Source organism: Myotis daubentonii, chromosome 5 (assembly GCF_963259705.1).
Source record: "Myotis daubentonii chromosome 5, mMyoDau2.1, whole genome shotgun sequence".
Taxonomy (NCBI): Eukaryota; Metazoa; Chordata; class Mammalia; order Chiroptera; family Vespertilionidae; genus Myotis; species Myotis daubentonii.
Genome location: NC_081844.1, coordinates 95,036,521 through 95,062,424, shown reverse-complemented (window position 1 = coordinate 95,062,424; position 25,904 = coordinate 95,036,521). Strand labels below are relative to the sequence as shown.

Genomic DNA, 25,904 nt, shown 5'->3' with positions numbered 1-25,904 from the left:
TGCTCAGCTTGCACAATGCTTTCCTTTCCTTACTCCTCCAACTGAATAAGCCTTTTTTCTGCTCCTTGAACACATCAAGCTTTTTGCCGTAAAGCCTTTGCCTTCACATTCCTTTAGTGAGAAGCATCCCTGCCACTCTGGCCATGGCGAGCTTCTTTGGGTCTCAGAAATTTCCTCTATAACAACAATATCTGTATGAGACCGTCCTCTGCATTCTGTCACCATCACATCACACATTTTCTTCTTCATAGCCCTTAAACAATTGATGCTTATTTGTTGTTCTTTACCTCTCTCACTAGATGATTAACTCCACTGAAGCAGATAAATGTTTCTCTAATGATAAACTGTATCCCCAGTTCATGGTCTCCTGCCCAGCATCCAGGGGGTGTACAGCACATTTTTTGTGGAAAAAGTGAACAACTGACTGCCATCAAAATTGGGCATGGCCCCTAGGCTGACAGCAAGGCAACCAGGTGAATAGCACGCTGCCTCTACCATGGAGATGATAGTCTGTCCGGATTTGATCAGTACTTTGGTGACGAGACAAAACAGCAAACTATGATGCAAAGTAAGAATCAGTAATACTCATGAAGTTAATCACGAGTTTAAGGTCCACCGAGGCTCCAAAGCATTTAAGGTCCAGGATTCTCATGTAAATATGCAGGGAGGAATAGCAGTTCAATGTCTATTTAAGTGACATGGCTGAGCTACAGTTACATCTACAAAAGGGAAGGCATCTCTTGGAAGACAGCCAAGTACTGTCACAGATATAAGTGTGGAAAAACAAAGCAATTTGGTATTCCAATTACCACCGCCAGGGAGAAAGTTCATCCCTTCACCTTTTTCACCATTGGAGGGCACTGGAGGCAAGAGAGGGCTGCTAATTCAGAAAGAGCATGCGCTCTCAGAATTTCTCAGGGAAAGGATGTATGGTTGTTTTTCACAAATCAGAGATGGGCCAGGTAGGAGAGAAAGCTGTCCCAATGTCATCAGAAGTCCGTCTGCAGGGGACTACTTGGAAGATAGGGTGTTCTCATGCGGAATGGAAGGATGATGAAGAGCCCTGTCCAGGGAGGGAATGCTTTTTCTATAGGAGTTGTAGGGGACGCATCACACTTCCAGGCCAGGAATCTCCAAAGAATCCAGAGAATGATTCATTAAGGAAGAAGTCAGCTTAGTCATCTATCGGTCCCTGAGGGCACAAAGTCACCCAGGCAAGTAACAACTGCTCAGCCTCCACCATCACCCAGGTAAGGGTCTAAAACTATAGCCATCAGCTGGCCAACCAGGAGAAGATAAAAGCAGAGACCACAGAAAGGAACCTTCCTCCTCCCAAATATAGGAAGTCACCAGCTGAAGGCTGTATCAGGGCAAAGAAACGATCACCTACCTCTGAATGAGGTTTGGATCAATAAATATCTTAGATGGGAAATTTAACATTTCTAAACTGACCTTATATTTTGTTCCTTAAAATACCACCACACTGTTTACAACTTCTAAATGGCACAAATCCAACCAGGGACTAAGTTTTCATGAGGGTGGGAGAGGAGACCACCACCAACAACTCAAATGTCAAAGAAACAAAGACAAAATAAAACTGCATTTTAATTATATGACGAGCTGTGCTTATTTCAAATACCAATTACACATTTAGTCAACACGTATTTGTTGAGTGCCAAGTGTTGTGATAAACAAATGAATGCAATGGTGAGTAAGTCTTATGGCAGAGCTTGCCGGGGTCCAACCCCAGCGGGTCCAGGGGTCCCCAAAGGTGTGGACGGAGTCGGCGAAGAAGGAATGACACGGAGACAGCGTTCAGTTGATCAGCAACCTAGCCAGGATCTCTAGCCCGGATCTCCAGCCAAGTTCTGGTCTGGATCTCCAGAGAGGTTCTGCTTCGGATCTCCAGCAAGGTTCTGTAGCCATGTTCCCTCGCTAGGTTCTCCAGCCAGGTTCTGTCCAGGCTCTCCAGTCAGGTTCAGTGTCCAGGTTCCAGTCAGGTTCTCCTGCCAATCTCTGTAGTCAGGTTCAGTCCAGGATCCCTTGCCATGTTCTCCCGCTAGGCTCTGTCTCTAGGCTCTGAGGCCAGTCCCGGTCCAGGATCCTCTGGCATGCTCTCGCCAGTGAAGTTCTTCTGTCTCTAGGCTCCGTGTAGGTTCTGTCTTCTGAATTCTGTCTCATGAGTTCTGTGTTCTGAGTTCTGAGTGTTTCTGTCTTGTTACAACTGTATTTATACCAGTTGATTCAATCCTCTCAATCTCTATTACAAAGGTTAGGGCGTTTCTTATCTCCATTCCAGGGAGAAAAGATTATGTAGTTTAAGCATGATTGTTCATAGTTAAAGGGATTAATTACCCGCCTGGCACTTAGTTGAGGGGTTTTATTCCCTCCCTAACTTCAGGGGAAAATCCCTACCTGGGGATTCAACCTTTCTTGGAGAGGTGACCTTGGTTAAAACACAGCACCAAGAAGGTGAGCAAACATATTAAGAACAGTATGCCATATATGCCAGGTCCCTTGAAACAGCAAGGATGGACCGGCTCCCGGCAAATTCCCCCTTTTTTATTTTTTAAAAGCAAGCATTAAAAAGAAAAACCCCAAATGCTCTCTTGTATCCATTTTAAGAGTAGGATTGGCGCTTTCCGCTATTACCTGAGTCCTGATCTATCACCCCAGGGAGAGCTTGCCAATCCTGCACTTTCCCGGGGTGGAAAGGCTGCAGTGGGGTTAAGGATAAGGCTCCTTGGGCCTACCTTCTCCCATGCCTCTACATTTACCTTTCTGGCACCTTTCCTTCCTCAGAAAAGCATGGACATATTTCTTGTATAAAATGTTCCATCTGACTGGGAGTAACCTTAACTCCTCTGCTAGCAAGCATATATGTTAAAAGATCAATACAGAGTCTTTTTTCTTTGGACTCAGTATGGCACATCTTCTCAACCTAAGAATCAATACAGAGTCTTCTTTCTTTGGACTCAGTATGGCACATCTTCTCAATCTAAGTTCTGTACTATCCACCTTCTTACCCTACTTATCCTCTATAGGGGGGTCTGTAGCACCCTGGTGGAGTCCTATCCGTCCCGAGTGTGGGGTTCTCAATGGGGGGAGGGCTTACCTAGGGGAATCCTGTTCCAGGGGTTCCCAAAGGTGTGGACGGAGTCGGCGAAGACTATCCACCCTCTTCCTACGGTGGAGTCTGATCCGTCCCGAGTGTGGGGGTTCTCAATGGGGGAGGGGGGCTTACCTAGGGGAATCCTGTTCCAGGGGTTCCCAAAGGTGTGGACGGAGTCGGCGAAGACTATCCACCCTCTTCCTACGGTGGAGTCTGATCCGTCCCGAGTGTGGAGGTTCTCAATGGGGCGGCTTACCTAAGGGAATCCTAGGGGTCCCTGTTCGGGCGCCATATGCCGGGGTCCAACCCCAGCGGGTCCAGGGGTCCCCAAAGGTGTGGACGGAGTCGGCGAAGAAGGAATGACACGGAGACAGCGTTCAGTTGATCAGCAACCTAGCCAGGATCTCTAGCCCGGATCTCCAGCCAAGTTCTGGTCTGGATCTCCAGAGAGGTTCTGCTTCGGATCTCCAGCAAGGTTCTGTAGCCATGTTCCCTCGCTAGGTTCTCCAGCCAGGTTCTGTCCAGGCTCTCCAGTCAGGTTCAGTGTCCAGGTTCCAGTCAGGTTCTCCTGCCAATCTCTGTAGTCAGGTTCAGTCCAGGATCCCTTGCCATGTTCTCCCGCTAGGCTCTGTCTCTAGGCTCTGAGGCCAGTCCCGGTCCAGGATCCTCTGGCATGCTCTCGCCAGTGAAGTTCTTCTGTCTCTAGGCTCCGTGTAGGTTCTGTCTTCTGAATTCTGTCTCATGAGTTCTGTGTTCTGAGTTCTGAGTGTTTCTGTCTTGTTACAACTGTATTTATACCAGTTGATTCAATCCTATCAATCTCTATTACAAAGGTTAGGGCGTTTCTTATCTCCATTCCAGGGAGAAAAGATTATGTAGTTTAAGCATGATTGTTCATAGTTAAAGGGATTAATTACCCGCCTGGCACTTAGTTGAGGGGTTTTATTCCCTCCCTAACTTCAGGGGAAAATCCCTACCTGGGGATTCAACCTTTCTTGGAGAGGTGACCTTGGTTAAAACACAGCACCAAGAAGGTGAGCAAACATATTAAGAACAGTATGCCATATATGCCAGGTCCCTTGAAACAGCAAGGATGGACCGGCTCCCGGCAAGAGCTCACAGGGCAGTGGGACAGGACGGGGGCTGCCTGGACAAAATCTGTTTTCCAAAGCAGACTGATATTGAGATAGAAAGAAAGCATATGCTTTGGGATATTCAAATTTACATTTGAATTCCAACTGCTGCACACACCAGCTGGAGAAAATAACCTATTTTGCATTGTAGTTCTCCTCACTTATGCAATGGAGATAACGGGATCTACCTTTTTCATATTGCCAAGAGGATTTAAGGGAAATTTACGGAAAGCACATAGTATACTTATTGACCAGTAAGATCTCAAAAAGTAGTAGGGGACGTCACCAACAAGAGGGCAATATGGCTAGTAATCCTTCAAACCAAACAGACAAAATAGGTGTATAGTGCCATTAAATATCTCCATCATAAAACCCAAAATGAAAGATTTAACAGAAAGAATTCTTCCTAAATAACTCATGTTTTTTAAAAATTCCCATCCAACTGACTAATATTTTTACCTCCTGACTTTTATTGTATGAATAATCAGTAACAAAAAATCTAGGATGTGATCATCTCAATTCCTATGCTTTAATTGTCTCCTTGCACAAAATCTTATCTCCCAAATTATAAGAGCTCACTGAAGATAGGGCAGACAATAACATTTTGGGATATTTGCTAGAATGTTTTAGATCTTCAACTAATATAGACAGAATTCAATAGAAAGAACTTAAGTTTTAAAACATGTCAATGTACATAAATGCAGGCTATTCTGAGCTCTCACTGTCACCACAGACACAAACAAAGCATGCTTTGTCACTTCTTCCTAAAGCAGAAAACATTCTCTTCTTCAAAGCAGATACACTTCTTGACACTTGCAAATGACCTTTAACTGATGAGAAACTTCTTTGGGCCTCCAGGTGGGTTCCACAGGTTACAAACACAGGCAGGTGGAGAACAAACTTTCTGAAACCATTCTTCAAGTTTCATTTCAAGATGGGATCTGACTGAGCCTGCCGATGGCATTTTGAAAAGAATTTCATTAAATGTTGCTAGTATGTCATAAGATCCCTTAAATGGAAGGGTAATGGCTCATAACATTTGTAAGCTTTTTAATTTCATGCAATATGAGCAGCATAATCAGGACCTATTAAAGTCAATCAACTGTGCCAAGTGGGGCTACCTACCTTTGCTTTTGTTTCTATTTTCCTTGTGGGTACACCCTGTGAACCAAGAGGCAACAGCCCCAATATCATTCTTTAAGGCTAACACTGGCGTAAGATATTCTGAAGAACCTCTGATGAAACCATCACAGTAGCATTTGCATGTGAGGGGTGAATAGGCAATTCTTGGGAAATCTTTTTTGACTTCTGGCAAAGAGAGATTTCCCTTTCTATTTGCTTCAGCTCAGAAGGTGCCATTCTGGTAGAATTCAAAATCAGTCATCTGACCAATGTGACTGAAATTAATATGTGGAGATAAATATAAGGAACCTTATTTATATTTTCAATGACTCAGAGGTATTCAAAATGCTGATCTTTCAAGACTGGTTTCCAGTTTTCTTCTACCATGAAATCTTTAATGATAATAGTGGCCATTTATAGGGTCTAAATGCCAGACACTTTCCTATGTACCATGCATATGTTTTCTCATTTAATTTTCAAAACAACTCTATTATTCTGTTGGTTACCTCATATTATGGACAGAGGAACGAAAGTCTGTGGTATTAAGTGTGCTGTGCCAGCACAGCCAAGGGTGAACCTGAGGAGGGGCAGTGAAGGATTGAAGAAGACAGACAAGAGAATACAACTGGGGCTCGGTGGATCTCCTGTGCGTGGATGAAGACACAAAAGACCCAGACTGCAAGCCGATGCTTTATTTTATAGTTGATTAAAACAAGGGTAGATTAACATGTATCCAAATGTTCTTGTTTTGACAACACTTGCTGCACCTCCCACAGCCCATTAGCTACTTAGGAAGGAATTAGGGAGGGCTACAAGGTCAGGCTTAATTACGCTAGGAGAGCTCTGCTCTCCAGGCTGGGACTTGTTTGTGGCCCTGCCACAGGTCAGCCTGAGGCTTGACCCTAGAACCGCTCCCTACAGTCAAGTAATATGGCCCTAGTCACAAAGCTAGTAGCAAAGCCAATCTTCAAACCCAGTTTGGTCTACCTTAAATGACGTGTACTATGCTGTATTGACCTCGCAAGCACCCATTGCAAGTCTTCCTACCTAGGGCAATAGAGAGAGCATTTCCATACTGTGGTATTTCCACAGGTACAATGATAATCTAAAAGGGCTGAAGGTGCCCTGACCAGTTTGAATCAGTGGTTAGAGCAGCGGTTCTCAACCTGTGGGTCGCGACCCCTTTGGCGGTTGAACAAACCTTTTACAGAGGTTGCCTAAAACCATCCTGCATATCAGATATTCACATTACGATTCATAACAATAGCAACATTACAGTTATGAAGTAGCAACGAAAATAATTTTATGGTTGGGTCACAACATGAGGAACTCTATTTAAAGGGCCAGAAGGTTGAGAACCACTGGGTTAGAGTATTGGCCCATGGATCAAAGGGTCACGGGTTTGATTCCTGGTCAAGGACACATATCTTGGCTGTGAGTTTGATACAGGTTGGGGCATGAGAGGCAACCAATCAATGTTTCTCTCTTTCTTCCCCTCTCCCTCCGACTCTGTCTGAAAATCAATGGAAAAAATATCATTGGGTGAGGATTTAAAAAAAAAAAGAGGGCTGAAGGCTATAGAGTCAAGCAGGCTATAGAGTCAGGCAGAGAGTACATTTCAAACTCAGAGAAGCAGAACTGAGGGTAACAAACCAGCTTGGGGCAAGGCCACCAGCAGGAGGATGATTGAGATGTGAGGAAGGCTGAGAAGAGATTAGAGAATGGAGAAGAGGATGGGCCAGTGTGAGACTAAGACGGTGTGTACACCACTCTGTGCACTGCTGGATTTATGGTGTGAGGCATATCTGACAGCTCAGTGGAGGGGGGCTGGACCACACATGTTCATCATGTCAATCTTCACCACAGAAACACCAGCTAGTGGTCACATAGATGGTGTCCAAATACAGTGTCTGCATTTAGTTACAAATTATACAAATGATCAGGAAAAAATTTCTATTTCTTAGGCTGCCATTAATGACTCCTGGACCTAAAAAAATGTACAAATTAATGGTGTTACATTAACAGACACATATACTCTCCATAATCTCTAAAAGAAAAGAAAAAATATATAAGAATACTTACTATATTGTGGAGGTCCTGTAAATTTAACCATATTGCAAATATGTCAGTTGGGGTTGATAAAAAATGAAGGAGCAGTTCAAGGAATAAGGATGGTAGTAGGTTGTTGTACTTAATATATTTGAAGAACTTGTAAGAGAAATTGAATTTAAAATGAAAAAGACAGAATCCTTTCTCCAGAGGGGATCCCAGAAGTAATTAAACCTGAATGCCCTAAGGTATCCATGATATATAATAAATTAACTTCTCTCCTATGAATCTAAGTTGATACTAGATCTTTAGAGAATTGGCAGAACTGAGAAAACAGTCATTCATATTTTTTGTGTTCCGTACTTTCAAATTAGGATCCAGAGTTAAGAAAGGCCAGATCTTTAAAACTTTGGAATTTTTATAGGTTTTTTTAAGTTTCTATTTTTCATTTTGATGAGATCAGGATGAGAAAAGCCAGTAACTAGTGGTCTGAGGTTCTGGGCAAAATCCTATCTAAAGAACCTACATCTCTAGAATATCATGACATTTTTCCTGAGTCAGATTTAATTAGCACATGGATCCTTGATCATTTCCAAAGAGTAGATACTGTAATAGAATTCTAACTGAAGGCGTGACCAGAGAGAAAAAATGTTGTAGTGGGAGGTGGGACAATTTAGGAGATCTCTGGTTGGAATGGACCATACATGGTAACTGCATGTGGGAAAACTAGAGAACAAAGGCCATCAGAACGAGATGGCCACAGAAACCGCCATTGGCAGAGAAAGGAAATAAGACGCTCTCACTGTCATGAAACTGACAAGCGTCTGCATGTTTCCTAGGGCTTCAAGGAAAGCAAGTTAGGCCAACAGCACAGGCCAACATCTGACTGCTGTTTATTATTCCAAGATGAGACAGCACTCCAGTTAAGAGCACGGTGTTAGCGTCAACGTGGGTTGGGATATTACATGTGTGTTCTTCCTAAACCTTTCTAAGCCTTTCACTCTCACCTCTTAAGAGAATGTCAAAATGATAGAGCTTCCTAGGGTTACTGCAAGGAATAAATGAGATAACTTCACATTAGGACTGTGGCTGTTAGCTATGACAACACGAAAGCCTAATCACACATTATTTATATTCAAATTCAGCAAACATTTATGAGCAATTACTATGGGCCGGGCTCTTTGCTAGGCTATTTTCCATATATTATATAGTTCACTTAATATCCATAAAAACAAATCATTTAATATGTATTAAAGTTATAGATATACAATATTAAAACGAGAGCAGCGAAACCCCTGCAGGCACTTAGGAACACTTGAAATTTTTCTAACCATTCCCCATTTCCTGGCAGTGATTTGTTAGATATCTCAAGAACATAATGGTCCAGGCATCTGTAGAATTTCTTATTCCTCTACTTAGCACAGTCTCCGTGGTTAGTTGTGCGTACCAAGCCACAGATACTACACAATCAGTGATGTAAGACTTGGATGATTTTTCAAATAGTAACATATTTTTGTCATACAGGCCAACTATAAAAATCAAAACCAAGTGACTTGATCACATACAACCAACATTGTTGAATCCTACAGGTTCATGAGCCCTGTGATGAGCTGTGGTGGTAGGCACCCCAACAGCAGCAGTCCCCACTATCTTCACTCACTGAGAGTGGGCAATCGTCTCGTACAATCCATGACTGTGCTGGCGTTGGCCATCTTTTCATACTAACTCTGTTGTAATGTCAATTCCTGCTTTGTTTTCCTTAAACTTTTTTCTGTAGCCGAACCAGAGAGCTGCTAAGGTATCATGACAGAAGCACTGTGATTTAGTGAACACTCTCTGGCAGCAAGAGAGAGAGCCTGGGGGTGAACTCCACATCTCAGAAAACTCGCATGGTAAGACTTAAAAACTTATCGAGAAGGCTAAGAAATAAATGGAAAGCCTTGGTTTGTTGACAACTGAAGTCAGAAACAAATATGGGAACTACATATCCATGCAGTGATAGGAATACTCTTACATTAATAATTTAAAAAGAAAGCCAGCTCCATTTCTCATCTATTAATGAGCTACGACCTAAGGATAATTCATTTTCCATAACATTCCTCTAATTTTTTTTTAATATAACTGCCTGAGCCTTAACTGAGGCCTGAAACCAATATATACAGCTTGACAGTGGAAAATTGCAATTATCCTACCATCTGTACTTGTCTTTTGCTGTAGAGAGATGACACTTTATTTCCATGACTCTGATGTTACCAAAGGGAAGCTGTGGCTTCATAGGTAGAGAAATCTACCTTATTGCACTGAGCAACAAAAACCAGGGCGGTCTGCATGTCTTATTCTTTTAACACTGTGATCTTTACCAGTCTGTCTCTCGCTCCTCTAGGGTGCAACAAATACATCTACAAGATATTTATCAGTCTTAAAAGCCTCGTTTACTTGGTGGCAATTTCGTATTTGCCCAGAGGAAGAATCAGTGCTGATACAAACAGAATCATTCATGAAAAGAGTAAGTCCCACACTCATAATTTAGGCACCTGCCACTTAAAACATCACTGGTAATGATTCACAGGGCACTGCATCAAAGGGTGCACTCGGCGGATGCAGATCACAACATCAAAGTAAGCCTAAGTATTTCTTATAATTTTCAGGTGGCAAAGTAGTGCTATCCTGGCCTCTGAAATGACATCTCCTGAAAAATTATTGGTGTTTTTGACAATGAACAAGTTTTGAAAAATAAAGACTAACAGTGCAACACACCCACAGCAATTATAAAGTGCTGCTTGTGACGGGAGTTGCCTGCAGAGGAGTATGTTTTGATTACAGCAGTAAGAAAATGATTTTTTTAAAGTGACTTTTTTTTGGCCAACCTTTTAGTAGTGAAGAACAACAAAACCTCTAAGAATGTATTCAAGCATCCTCCCTCTGTAAAGCTAACATCTCTTGCCACTATTCTCTCCAGGTGCTCAGCAGGTATTATCGGCTGTGAGATACCACCTAAACGGAAGTAGGACTCTTTCTACCATTAAAGGAATAAAAACCAAATCACAATAGACTATGGTGTGTACTTGTCCCTCTTAATCATTATTTATGAAATAAGAGAGAAGCAGTCTGGCCCCAAGTAGTCATGACAGGTGGCTGGGATGTTCCTAAAATGATGAGGTATAGATGGCACTAATATGCCATAGTGACGAGGAAGACAAGCTAAAAGATTTGAAGGGCTGAAGTGCCCATTTTGTTCTCTTAGACTTTCCTGCCTGTAGCACACAGCCCCACACTTGGGGCTTCCTTTAGCCTGTGGATGGCACCAATCCAGGCTTTACGACAGGGCCGAATTGCAAAGTAGGGAAAGATGGGTGTTTTGTACCTTTAGCATCAATTTTATCTCTTCCAACTGGTCTGACCTGCTCCCCTCATGGCCTCATATTGCACAGTTGCTCAAGCCATCTTCCACATGATAGAATACTTAATACGTGGTTGATATAATCAATCTCTACACCTCAATAAAAGAGAAATTTATCTTTATCTTCCCACCTGAGATGCTCTTATAGAATCTTTGAGTCACAAGGATCCTAAGAGAACATTCATTCATTCATTCAAAAAATGCTTTCCTTCCATATGACAACACAACTCTAGGATCTAGGGATACAGTGGTAAACCAAGCAAATAATAATAACAAATGTTAATAGTAATCAATTATTAATAGTGAAATTTTGTATAGTGCTTTATACTCAAGGCACTGCTCTATAAAAAGTCAAATTCACATAATAAGCTTATATAATTATATAAAATAAATGAGCCCTATGATCCTATAATGAGTTTATGAGTCAGTGCTATTATTATGCCCATTTTACAGATGAGGAAAGTGAGGCACAGAAAAGGTCAAGTAATTTGCTCAAGATAACAAAGCTAGTAAATGCTGGAGCCAGGATTTGAGCAGGAAGTGGATGTCCCAAAGCCTGTTCTTCAAGATTAATTAGTAACTGTCTTTCTATTAGTATGTCGCTGCCATTATGGGGATTAAATGGTAATTGGATAAGCAAAACAGTTAGGTATAGAAATATTTAATGGTGTACTATATACATACATATACTATATAGATAGAAATTAATATAACCAGTAGTTAATATGTAATATACTACAGTGACAAAAAATAAAGCTACTAAGGAATATATTTTTTATGGGTGGTCAGGGAAGGTCTCCATGAGGAATTGCCATTTAAACAGAACCTAGATGAAGCTAGGCCAGGTTTTCATAGTCTGTTGGTTCTCAAACTGTGGTATGTGGACACCCCCGCCCCCCCCACCCTGCTCCAGGGTCCCGGCATCTGTGCCTGGTGACAGAGAGACAGGGTGGATAAGGCAATAGGCTAACCCCCTCCCCCCCACTTCAGTCCCCAACCAGAGCAGCTCAGTTTCCATCTGGTCCCAATTTTGGGGTCCTAAGTAAAATGTGACTTTAAACAATTGCACGGCTTAAAAAAAAAGTTGTAGACTGGTCACGTCCAACCTCTTTAGTTCACAGATAAAGAAACAGAGAAGAGGAATGACATGGTAAGGGCTCACTGCTGATCACCTCAGCACTGACAGTAAAAAGAGAAGTCGGGTTCCGTAGCTTTGAATCTAGTGTACTTTCTAGATGCCAAACTCCAGCTGTAACCCTCCTCCCACTCAGGACATCGCATGAATCTCTGGAGCGCAGAGAGAGCAGGTTTCATCCCAGAGACTGGGTTTCTCAGTTTGGAGACTTGGTCCCAAACTCCAGGCTTAGCAAGAGTAACTACCAGACGCTCTGCCCTGTCCCTTGTATTCAATTAAACTGCCACCACCTCTGCCTCCTGTTCAGATTTATAGTTTCCTTAACCCAGTATATCCTTTCTTACTGTGTTACTGCACATACTTCTTTTAAGTTACTTCAAATCCTTTGTGTGAATGTGTATGCGCTCGGGGGTTAGGGGGAGAGAATTTGCCATGTGGGTTTGGCATGAATGCACATTTCTGAGTCTTCAAATAGATGAGACACCAGTCATGGACTTTTGGACACTATGATGTGACAGGCAACAAGAATGGATCTGGAGTAGCCTACCTGCCTGCTGGCCCTCGAATCATACAATTAAACATTCTCAGCCTCATTTGAAGTTCGGACCTCTTTCTATGGAAACCGGCTGCTGTGATTATACCTGAGATCTGACCAAAACTCTTGGCAACTCTTACATTTCCGGCACAACCATCATTTAAGAAAAGCACACCTGCTTAGTTGCTCTTAAACTAAAGGAAGAACAAAATCCTCATCGGCCAACTTTAATTCTACAGCAACCCAAAGCCTCTGATTAACCAGCTCTGTTTCCCAGGATAAACAAACCAACCCACCATCGTATTAAATGTGGAGCTATTCAAACTTTGCGTATCTGTTTAAAGAAGGAGAGGAAGCAGCCGGTTCCCGCTCTCGTGCACTATAAATCACAACAAGTAGAAAGGGAGATACATTTTGGGAACGGCAATCAGCTTCCCAGTACAGATGGGCTTCTAGGTGGCCCTTCCAATTTTTAATAATCTCCATAATTTATGTGTGAGCAAAGGAAGGCAAAGATGCCTACTGCACCCCTCTGACTTAGTACAAATCACTTTTATTTACTCAGGCAATACTTCACGGTCCAGTTAACTTCTTAATTAAAGACAGCAAGATGTTCATGTTCCATGCAAGTGGCACGGAAAATGCTGTTTTGTGTGCAATATGTTCAGCTGGGAGTTGAAGCTGTTTCGCTTACTGGGAAGAAGCCACCGCAGCCTTCATTTGGTTTCTAAACTAACCAGAGAGACAGGGCTCTACGCATCGCAACTAAATCATCGTCAGCAGAGCCTGTTCAGGCAAGGCTTATGCTTGTCTGCCAGCCCATATTACTTTATTTTTCCCCCCCGTCAGGCAGAGCAAGCCAATTCCACAGTTTCACCTTCTGTTACTTGTCTGCCTCCTCCCCATTCGTGATCTGTTTTGTTGTCACTGAGCTTGCTACTATTTCAAACTCACATGATTCAGACCACGAGGATAAATGGAGGTAAAGAAGAGAGAAACAAGAAGGGAGGAACAGGGAGCCACGAGTGATACACACATTCTCATCCTCACAAACCAGGAGCTGCATCCTCAGGGAACCTCAAGGGCTCATTACAGAAACGAGTGAAGAGGTTGGGACGGAGACAATAGTGACTAGGGGAGACTGTGGCAAACTGCAGAACAGATGCCCTCCCAAAGAGGCAGCTGCTACTCGGCTCGTCTTTAGGAAGATCAAACCACTTTGCCAGGGTTTCTGATTTTTTCATGAGACTCAGAAAATGTAGATTTTTTTTTTAAAAGTCAAATCTCTAGGTATTAAAACATCAGAAACAAATTCATGTTAAAAGAAAACACTGTGAATTAACTATACTTCTGTCGTAAGCCTTCATATCAATAGTTCACTCAATAGTTCATAAGACAGGTCACAGACTACTTCATTTCACCCTCACAATGAATCTGTGAAGCAGAGATATCCTCTCAGTGATTGGATCAGACATGATTAAGCTCCGTCTGGTATCATCCACTGTTGTTTCCAGTTTCCTTCTTAGAGCTGGTCTTCTGATGTGATGGTAGAATAGTTCATTTAGTGCGTGTCCTCTTCAATCTAATTTCTGAGTGGCATGAAGTCCTGCGGCTTTCTTTCTACTCCCAGATGGAAGTTTTTATAGAGATAAACACTTTCTTATCAACTTATCTTCTAAAGTGATTACTATCATCCGAATCAATGTGTTGTGACTTTACCAGGGTTGCAACCTTCAATAATGAAATCAGATACAGTATTGAACATTGCAGGCATTGCTGACCCAACCTAATTCATCTCAGATCAATGAAACACAAAATCAAAATGAAGTCAAGTGTTGCTTCACTAGCTATCCTTACTTAGCGGGGTTGAGTAACCTTGTTCAACTGGACACTGGGAAAAGAAGGAGGCGCCCCATAAAATAGAAGCAGCTATGACATATGGAGAATGATTCTGCAGTTCAGCCTTCAGTGAAGAGTCTTCCAGAGGCACTCTGTAAGCAACGGTTAGGTACATCATAAAGAACCAATAAGCCGTGGATGCTGGGTGGAGAATGGAAAGCTGCTCTGTGTGACGTTCACGTGACCATCGTGTGAGGTTATGATTAATAAGTATGGCAAATTCTATTGACTGCCTGCCCAACAGTCATTCCCAAGACCTTCTTTGCTACCAGAGCCCCAATTTTGCTAAGATGGCAATTATCTCTGTGTTTGAGGGAAGGGAAGCCCTATACACTAAGTCACCAGCTTCTAGTTTATTCTTTTGCCTTTCTGATCCAACATACTGTATTTTTCCTTGTATAAGATGCCCCCGTGTATAAGATGCCCCCCACTTTTCCAACCCAAAATTATGAAATCAATATTTTAAACATAAAACAGAACACATTTTTATTTAGTAATTAGGGGCCCAGTGCATGAATTCATGCACCTTGAAAGTAACTGTGGGCCATGAGGCTGCAGTGAGCACAGGGGCAGGTCTTGCCCCATCCTCTGTGCCCCCGCCTGGCCCCTCCCACTGCAGCCCCCATTCCCCTGTCTACTGGAAGCCCCACTCCCACCACTGCCATTCCCATGCACTGACAGTGCCGTCCCCACTCGCACCCACTGATGGTGTAGAGCTATTGGGGCTGGTGCCAGCAGCGGATGTGAGTGGCTGCTGCCCGATTGCCCTTCAGGAGCAGCGAGAGGTGGAGAAGCCCTGAGGGGTGATTGGGGCCAGCAGTTGCCACTCACACCCACTGATAGCACCAAGCAATTGGAGCTGGCGCCGGGCACTGGCAGTGGGTGCGAGCAGGGCTGGCACCATTAGCAGGTGTGAGTGCCTGGCGGGACCGCGGCGCATGAGAGCAAAGCATTTTCAGTAACCACCAGAGGCTCTGGCACCCCTGCCTTGGTCTGGCACCCCTGCTCACCTGATCCACCATCCCGCCACAGCCGACACCTGCCATGTTCTGCGTGCGCCCCCTGGTGGTCAGTGCACATCATAGCAACCAATTGTTTGGTTGTTCTGCTGTTCAGTCTATTTGCATATTAGTGTTTTATATATATAGATTACCACAGGTAATGTTTACATACCAGTACTATGATATTAGGCAGCATACCACTTTATTCAGCCTCTGTTGCATCACTGCTCTCTTCTTCATCTCTATTAGTTCCAGACATATCAATTTCTTCAACTTCTATCCTATCACTGCTGTCTTCTGAGTCACTGTCTATATATGTGAGCTCATCCTCATAAACTGGTGGCATTTTCTGAGCTAACTTTGTTTGTGTTCTCATAGCCAACCCTTCTCTCCTCATGAAATTGAAGCACCATTTTGCCTTTCCTATAAAATCCACAATGTTCATTTCGCTTGCAAACATTCTTGCCTGACATTGAGTAAGCTTGGTTGACACACATAAGCCACTCTGGCGCTGCTCCGTAATCCAAGTCTTCAGCCTCTGCTCCAAGTTTGCCCATTTTGCTGGTTTTCCTCTTAAGGCCTTCGTCTTTTTCGGCATCTTAAGGAGCTGTTCTTCCTGTTTAGTGGGAGGAGGTCCAAATCATCTCTCTGCAGCTCTATTTTCATGCTCTTGTGCATAGCTGATTGCATTCAGTTTGAATTTTGCAGAATGAGACAATTGCTTACCGTTATTTAACTTTTATTTTTTGACATCTTTATGGGCTCAGAATGTTCCGGTATCTGTTGCTTCTGTGCACTCTCCACCTCCACCTCCAATTACAGTATCAGCTGACGTCAGTAACAATAAGGCTCATGACTGGAGGAAGCCTGTTTGACAAGGTATGGGCAGCTACACACCCATGAGGCTCCCTTCTCGGCTGACTTCCATGTATAAGACGCCCCTCGATGTTCAGTCTCACGATTTTAGAAAAAAATAGCATCTTCTACACGGAAAAATACGGTATATATTTTCACTTTTTGTGACAACTCAAAGAAAGATTAATGCCACTGTTGTTGTCACGTCTAATATGTTATCCTCTATTTCTATCTCTGTGGTCATCCAGAAGAAAAACAGTCACGGCTATGCCCTGAGCCACTTCTAATCTCTCTCCTCAGCCAAACCAAGACACAGCCCAATCGCAGGCAAAAACAATCTTATTCTTCTTTAAGTTGCAAAATAAATCGATGGTTAAAAATGATCTTGATAAAATGGCATACACAATTTATTATTAAACTTATTTAGGTTTGCAAATTGTCTGATTTCATTTATTGAAGTTCTAAGAAGTGCAAGAGAATGTAAAGGACAGAAAGTAGATGGGTGGTTGCTTGAGGACAGGGTTGGGGAAGTAGGGAGGGTGCCACAGGATGAAGGCATGGAGGAACTCTTAGAGGTGACACACGTTCATTGTCTTGATTGTGGTGATAGTGTCGCAAGTATACACATATGTGAATACTTCTCGAATTGCACCTTACCTATGTATAGTTTATTCTTCATCAGTCATACCTCAAAAAAGCTCTTAAACTTTTAAATATTATTTAGCTATACAATTTTTACTGTTAATATATTATTTGGAGGAAAAAGTACAGGATAGCATGAAAAGTATGTTTTTGTTAAAATAAATATGGGAGGGGGGGTCTCTAAAAATGTATATACACCCTTTGAATAATTATAAAGGCAGTGTTTATTAAAATACATTTCATTTTCAAAACTGAGCTATCAGCTGTTAAAGTGTATATACATCTTTTAGGGACACCCTGTATACTCATGATAGATGGCTGGAGAAAATACAATAAATTGTTAGCAGAATCATCTCCCGAACCTCCTTGTTATAGTTCCATTCCATTACTCCTTCTAGGATATAGTTTCCTCAAAGACAATGGATACGTTTACAATACTCTTGGTACTTTAAGTGCCCAAGCCAGTATACTGTGAGTTCCAGTTAAATTTAATAATCATTGTGTACATAAACTGATTTGTTCTTTCTGACGATTTTAACATCATGGCTTCCTCTCTTTCACTAGGCACACAAGGAAATACATTTGTTGGCAATTCAACAATTGCATTCAGTTTAGTACAACTCAGTAGTTTAGATAGCATTCAGATATAATTACCCACTGCATCAAGTTGCTGAATTTCATTAATTACCCTAATCAATGCACATGAAGCAAATGACGCTTTGGGGAACTTTCCCCGCTGCTCTTTGCTTGCAGGTGGATGCGGATCAATCCAGGCAGGGCAAATGTATTAATAATCCCTTCCAACCAGCAAATTCCACCACTCACCAGGAAACAAAAAATAAAAACCAGAGAAACAAAAAACCACCAAAAAAACACCCCTAAACAAAAGTTAATTTTGATAATATCGGTTAATAAAAGCGGAATCGCTTCTATCATGGCAAAAGAGGAAGAATGAGAGAAAAAGCTTAGGAATGAGACTGTGGTTAACAGCAAAGCTTCAGAATATATGTCTGAGTGGAAATCCTTGCTCTGCTACTTCAGAACTGTGTGGCGTGGGACCTACTACCTTTCCAAACTTCAGTTCTTTAATTGAGCTGTGATTACACTCAAGACTTTAGACTCGAATGCATCTCATTGCCTGTATCATCACCCCCTATGCCACTCTTTATACTCAGCTGATGGCAAGATAGATTTCCCCAGATTTGGATTCCCAAGGAACAATAATACTTTCTCTCAGCAGAAACTTACTGGTCGGGACTGGATTTCTTTGGCGTAGAGAGGTTGCAAGAATTCTGAGTCTCCTTCTAGCTTTAGACCTTTTTCTGTGATTCTCAAGTTTCCCATTCCATCCTGAAATAGAGGCACAGAGATAACAAGAAAATGCAATTAGTCAAACTTTCAAAATATCTCAGGCTTTCGTGTTAAAACAAAGTGATTGCCCTCCTTTTTTAAAAGAGAGAGTAGAGCCCTAACCGGTTTGGCTCAGTGGATAGAGCGTCAGCCTGCAGACTCAAGGGTTGCAGGTTCGATTCCAGTCAAGGGCATGTACCTGGGTTGCGGGCACATACCCAGTAGGAGGTGTGCAGGAAGCAGCTGATCGATGTTTCTCCCCCATCGATGTTTTTAACTCTCTATCCCTCTCCCTTCCTCTCTGTAAAAAAAAAAAAAAAAAAAAATCAATAAAATATATTTAAAAAAAAATAAAAGAGAGAGTAGAATGAGGGGTAGTTGGGACCAAACAAATACATAAAATACCAGAAGGCACTGTTCAATGCAATTATGCATACTGTCCTCTTTGCTCACTTATGCTAAGAAAATTATATTCTGAGCAATCTGTAATGCCCCTCATTCACTTACCTAGATGAAGGGGGTCCTTTTTGCTAGGCAAGGCAGTGCAGAAAGAATGGAGGCAGGTGGTGAATGGGAAGAGAGAAGAGATGATTCCTTACGTTAAAATCAGAGACCCTTTTTTCTAAAACTCTATGCAGAAATCACAAACTGGCAGTCTGTTGGTCAAATCCAGCCTACAGACAGGGTGTATTTGGCTCACAACACATTTAGGAAGTCAAATTAGTTACTGACATTTTTCCTAATAGTTTATTCGAGAAATATTAAAATATAGACAAAAGTATACAAGCTGAAGACTCAATTTAAGAAAATAAAGCATGCACGCACATACTAGTACACATACACACATACATACATATACGCTTTAAAAATTTATTCCTCAGTTTTGACATAATGACATTAAAAAACTGAATGATTTGAATTAAAAAAAAAATCCAGGTTGTTCAGCTACTTGTAAAAAAATGGAATTCCCAGCAAGTTTCAGCCTGTCTTCTACCATCAGCTGGACTTCAGCAGCAGCCACCTGCCTTGAACCATGCTCCAGCCCATTTCACTCACTCTGCTCACACCCCTGCAGTTTCTCACCGGAATCTCCCTGGCACTGCCATGCGCTCTGTACCTCATCACATTCAGCACTGACACCATGTCGGGGAGGGGCCGTGGGGTATGGCCAAGCAGAAAATGAGCACTTTCCCCCTCCCCGCTTCATAACAGCAGTTCGACCTGTGGCTGGGAACACATCTCTCAGGTAATATTGCTCTTTCTTGGATAGCATGCCATCTGTATGTTTCTATTTTGAGTTCTTGTGGGGACAACTCTGCCAAGAGGGCCCCAGACTGGGCATTCAAAGCCAGGGTGAGAGACCACCGACTAAAGGGCATATTCATATCACACCAGCAGCAGGTGGAATCCACAACAAAAAAGAGAAAATGAAGAGCTATTTCTGGAAAGCCTAGTTGTGCATATAGCAGTCTCTTGGTATCTGTGGGGGATTGGTCACAGGACCCCCTGCCCTCCATGGATACCAAAATCCACGCTCAGGTCCCTTATAAAAATGGAATAGTATTTGCATATAATCTATGCTCATCCTTCTGTATACTTTAAGCCATTTCCAGATTTCTTATAAGGCCTGATACAATATAAATGCTATGTAAATAACTGTTAGACTCTAATAGTTGTTATGCTTAGGGAATAGTGGCAAGAAAAAGTCTGTACCTGTTCAACCCGACCCAATCATGGTAGGCCTAACTACATAGTACATGTCGGTAACAATGTAACATTTTCCCACATATTTTTGATACATGGAAAATTGAATCTGCAAATGCAGAATCCGCAGATATGGAATGCCGGCTGTAATTGTGTGCTGTGAGCCATGGAGAGTCACAAAAACATTAAGTCCCTTTCCGTTCTGGCCTCTGAGACTGTATCACAGGTGGTACATAGCCAAAGGGGAACAGCAAGGAAGGTACCAGAATGACTAAAGTTTGAGAAACATTCATCTCATCAGTCAATTAACTCCTTTGTAATAGTAACTTCCCTTTGCTTAAATACCTGACTTGTTAGAAAACTCACTACAAACTTGATGAATCTATCATTTCTTCTACCTACAGTTTCTTCCTATTATTATTCATCGTCGCTTCATTTTTCCAGTTTCCCTCCCAGTCCTTAGTTCTGCCTAAAGGCATGTGGTGGGAAAGGCCTGTCAGTGTGAATTTTTTTATTGGCCTGTATTTTGAGAATATAACGCAAAGCGGATTAGAATAGCCAACTGATGTGGTCCACATTAGAGTCTCCTTTATGGCTCTGTAACTATCGGACTTGATTTGATACACATCAAAACAGCTTGAGAACAGCCTCATTGAAACCATTTCACCTTTAACTGCCTAAGGACCTGAGGAGCATTATGCTAAGCAAAATAAGCCAGTCAGAGAAAGCCAAGTATCACATGATCTCACTCATATGTGGAATCTAATGAACAAAATTAACTGCTGAATGAAATAGATCCAGAGACCTAGAAGCATGGGACAGACTGTCGAATCTCAGAGGGACAGACTGCCAAATCTCTGGTCCAGATTGGCTGCTTGAGTATGTCAAATGGACAATTTTCTGTAAAGTGAGTATAGATTAAAGTGATTTTAGAGTGGCAGGACAAGAGACTGAAATATTAATTTGTTTCCTTCTTCATGTCACTCATGCCAAACCTTGGCCCTTTTCATCACCATTTCAAACAGATTCCCAGGCTTTGTAATCACAAGGCTTAGAGATTTTGAGAGCAAAGCAGCAGAAAAAGCCGAAAGCAGTGAGTGAGTGTGTGTGTGTGTGTGTGTGTGTGTGTGTGTGTGTGTGTGGCGGGGGTGGGGGGTGGGGAGGGGGGGAGGTTGGTCTCACCTATTGTACAAGGTAACTCTGATTGAATGGATTGTGCCAGGTGTGCTGGGACGGGAGGCAAGAAGGAGAAGAGGAGACTTTTCCCAGCTGGGGGTGGACAAGAGGTCTGTGATTGCCATGAGTTCTATAGACCACTGTCCCCCCAGTGTCCCCAGGAGGGGTTAGGACCTCAGAGAGAAGTGGGCTCCAGACAGTCCAGGGTTTCCCTCCCCCAGGAATAGCAGAGAGGTCTCTTCTCTAGACCTAAAGGGACCATGTGGGTTGGACCACAATTCTCTCAGCCAGTGCCAATGAGAGACAGTGACTGGTGGGCCCAGGAGCCAAGCACAGGGCAAAGCCCTGGGCCATCCTGAAGATCCTAGCGAGCGGAGTGGAATGCCCTGCTGGGCCTTGTGGGAGGGGGCTGGGAATCGGGATTGCATTGATTTGAAGAGAGTACTATTTCGTGCTCCCCGGAATTTCCTGCTCCATCAGCATGAACAGGTTTTTAATCCCGTCAGCACATTTTCAAGCTGGAAGAAATGCCAAGTCCTACTTCAGTCAGCAGGTCCCGAGGCTCTCTCCTGCCAGAGCACTTTCACTGGCCGGCGCTCCTTAGTGCGGATTAAAGCAATTTTATCTAGACGCAGATTGTTTTTGAAGGTAAGCTTCATGCGGGGTAGGGTTTTTGTCCGCAGTAGTTTCAGCTTCTAAAACATTGCCTAGCTCAGAGTATGCAATCGGCAAATACTTGCCACGGGATAGAATTGCTTCCTTCTGAGTGCTGCATGTTGAAAGTTATTGTGGGGATTATAAGAATGATAAGACCTAGGCCTATCCCTGGGGCAGATTCCAATATATTAGAGCATGCATTCTCAACTAGTGCGATACAGCCCCCAAAGGGGGGAACACTGGTGATGGGGGGATGTGAACACCTGTGCAGTAAGCTCCCTGACATTGGTCTTAGCAATGTTTTCTTAGATTTGACTCCAAAGGCAAAAATGAGCAAATGGAATTACATCAAACAAAAAAGCTTTTACACAGTGAAGGAAACCATCAACAAAATTAAATAGGAGACGATATTTGCAAATCATATATCTGATAAGGGGTTAATATCCAAAATATATGAAGAAGTCCTATAATTCAATAACAAAAAGAACAATTCAATTGAAAAATGGGCAGAGGATCTGAATAGTAGACATGTTTCCAAAGAAGACATACACATAGCCAGCAGCACATGAAAAGATGCACTTATATTTTATAACCGCTTATAAAGTTGCTTTTAACAATTTATAGAGCCAAGGCTATAGTATTGGAAGCATTCTGTATTTCCTGGTTGCCAGGAGCACTATATGGATGGGCATTCCTTGGTTTATACTTTTCCTGGGGGTGAACCAAAGAGGAGGGATTCCTCCCACGTACACGCACACAGGTAATGAGCCTAATTCTCTTTATTTCCAAATTGTTTTATTTCTCCTTGCCCTTTAGGGCATTCCTAGCAGTCCTTTGGAAACCACTTTTTCTTAGTCACTGGAACACACACACACATGGGTACATTGGCTAAGAATATGAGTTCTGAAATCAGACTGCAAGGGTTCAATGCTGGCTCGACCACTTAACTTGTTGGTACCCTTTCTACAGCTCACTCTTCCTTAAATAATAAAGATAATTATATTTTCTAAATTTGAGGGATACATGAGACAATCCATGTGTATCAGTCTAAAGAGGCTAGGTTAAACACCACAGTAACAACAACATTCTCAATGGCTTCAAACGAGTAAGATTCAATTCTTACCCAAGCTACATGTGCGAGGAGGTTTAGCAGAGAAGTCAGCCTATAGGATGACACAGGAGTGACCATTTGAACACTTGGCTTCTCTCTGTGTCTTTGGAGACAACTAAGATTATATTTCCTCACTGATGAAAGTTTGGCCACGAGATATGCTGTGGCTGGGAACTGTGAGCATAAATGAACTAACTTGCAGCAGGTGCTATAGCAGCCTGGGTGTGCTTGCCTGAGCTCTCCTATTAGTCAATCCCTCTATCTGATTGAAAGCTTCTCACAGACAAGGGCAGAATCTTCCGTGTCTTTTCTTCCCAACCACCTATCATAATCCCTGACACAGAGCAGACAGACAGTCCAGAGTGACTGAGGGGAAGAAAAGTCTGCTGTCAGCCACAGAGAACCGCGAGTGCAGCTCCCAGATGAAGCCAAGTCTGGCTGGTGAGTCCACGCCCCCTGGGTACCACTCACCCAGACTAGAGCTGCTCTTGCTGGCCATTTGGGAAAACAGCCAGATCAACACGGGCATGGCTGTGCACCTCTAGACGTCAATGCAAGATTAGCCTTAAAGAATGTTTGCGAGGAAATGTAAGCACATCGCATGGAATGGTGAGAAAAGCATAGTTCTCAGGTGCCAGCCTCAACCTTCCGCTGGCTCCCAGTGCAAACCCGGACAAGCCTCACTGCTCTCGTCTGCTTCCTCTCCCCCCAAAATGGCAGCTATGCAGCATAAACATTAAGGTCTTTTCCTCTTAAAGAAAGTCCTCTTCTACGATGCACAGGAATGGGATGCTCTTCAGACGACAAATTACAGCTGCGGCAAGACACCGGGGCCCACAACTCAGAAATGCTGCAATTAGGCAGTTTTTGCCCAACAAAAACAAAACAAAAAAACGCCACAGCTCTTCAAAATCACTCCAAATGCACACCCGGATTCTGGGAGGATTTAGGCATAAGAACCTATGGTAGCACAGTGTTCTGAAACAGAAACTTGTAAGCAACCTTCAAAAAGAGACATCGGCGGAGAATTTATCGATTGTCGGGGCGGGAAGAAAATGAGAGATGGATACCAAAGTGCACCTAGTTGCATCCCCTGTCCCAGGTGAAAAATGTGATCTCCTGCGTCGCGAGCTTTTGTTGATAAAGGTAGGGGCTCATTTGTCTTTAGCCGACACCAAAGAAAACAAGTGAAATATGACCAGGCCTCTGCTGAGTGTTCGGATGAAATCCCTACAGTGGCCATCCTGCCGCTGGATGAGCAGTTCCTACCAGTACAAAGCCTGATTAACACGCGGGCCCGAGTGATATTAAAAACGCACGCTGTGAAAATCCCTCCCCAAATAGATTCTTTCTCTGGAGTAAAACACCAAGGGAGCTACCTGTCCTGTCTTCTCTCTGTTTTCATTAGGAAAAGTTGTCAGCTGTACACGGCAGTGTCTTTTATGAGACGGCAAGTTATAGCTTCAAAGGGCCCACTGCCTCTCTGATGCTTGTGAGAAAGGTTTAGAGGGATGAGTTCAGAAACAGGAAGGCTAGTGCGTGGACTCCTGGCACTAGAGCCTTCTTACCTCCTAATTTGGCCCTTCTGTTCAAGTTTTGATGCCCAAATTGGCCTGCCAAAGCTTAGTATCAGAGGTATTGCAGTCCTACAGACGTCTTGCCAGTTTCTACAATTACCTTGAGCCTTAAACAAAGGAGAAGCAGTAGTGATCCACAGGTGATATCTACTGCTTCTCTGGCACATACCCCTGAGGCCTAATATTCTTCCCATGTTACATGCAAGGGTTCTTGAAACAGTGGGACAACGAATGCAGCATAGGGAACTACCAAATCCTCAGAAAATCCTGTCTGCTCAGTGAACAAAGGAATGTACTGTCTGTTTTTATTATTATTATTATTCAGCATTACACAGCCAGAGCTCTGAAGTACTATGAAGAATGAGGCAGCCCCAGAAAGGAGAGGGTGAGGAGAGAGGGGAGGGTATACTTCAGGCAGGAGGAGCAAGAAGTTGTCTCGGCAGAAACCCAAAAGAAGTGAGGGAGTCACCATGGGAGATCCGGGGGAAGGGAAACTGAATCTGGTACATCGAGGAACACCGAGAAGAACTCTGTGTAAGATAGAGGGCAGTCGTAGATGAGTTCAGGATGGAAGGGACCAGACTTACAGAGCATCTTGGAGAAGTTTCTATGGCCTAGTCTGGATTTTTATTCTACATTTGAGCAGTGCCAATGGAGTATGTTAAGGATGAGTGTGATGGGAACTGGTTTACATTTTAATTTAGATAAATTCCAACAAGACTTCACAAGAGTCCAAAACTTTGATGTACTGACTACCTTAGAATTCATTCCAAAAGTAGTGTTCTAGTAAAAAGAACTTGATGATAATGGGTTCTACAATTTTGTTCAACTTAAATTATTTTAGAATGGATTTCCCACTTCCTCTGCCTAGCCACATTCATAGAGCACAATGATCAAGACCATGAGTTATGAAACCAAAACGACCCATTTTGGGGTCCAGATGCCATCACTTACTAGTCATCAGACCTTCCTTGAACCTTTTATATCTATGAAATGGGGATTATGGTGCCCTTCTTTGAGGAGTGTGTGTGTGTGTGTATGCGCATGCGTGCATGTGCACCTTTGATCTGCTTAGCAGGGTGCCTGGCACATGCAAATACTCAATAGCGCCCTATACTGAACCATCCATCACCACACCCCCCGGCTCCCACATCCATCACCTTCTTCCTTCCTTTTCTGAATACCTTCTCTAATCTATGGCAGTCACACTCTGCCACACACTATTTAGCACTTCCTTGACTTGATGTGCTCTGAGAGGCTTGTGCTGGAGGAAGGAGAAATAGGGTCAATGACAGAGCTGCCAATGTCAAAAGGATGCACAAGGCAGGAGATAAGGGCAGGTATGAAGAAGCAAAAAGGAATCTGCCACTAAATTTGTCTCAGACAGTTTCTAAGAGAAAGTGAAGGGATTAGAACTCACCCGATATCTTAAAGCTAGGAATTCAG

At 42.9% G+C, this 25,904-nt stretch overlaps 1 protein-coding gene across 1 annotated transcript in view; it reads right to left on the bottom strand.

Annotated features, from left to right (window-relative positions):
* SGCD (sarcoglycan delta) overlaps positions 1-25,904 on the bottom strand; it is a 302,515-nt gene that overhangs the window by 137,757 nt on the left and 138,854 nt on the right. The window contains exon 3 of the mRNA XM_059699026.1: positions 18,132-18,233. Coding sequence (XP_059555009.1) covers positions 18,132-18,233 — 102 coding nt within the window. The remainder of the gene's footprint in view (positions 1-18,131; positions 18,234-25,904) is intronic.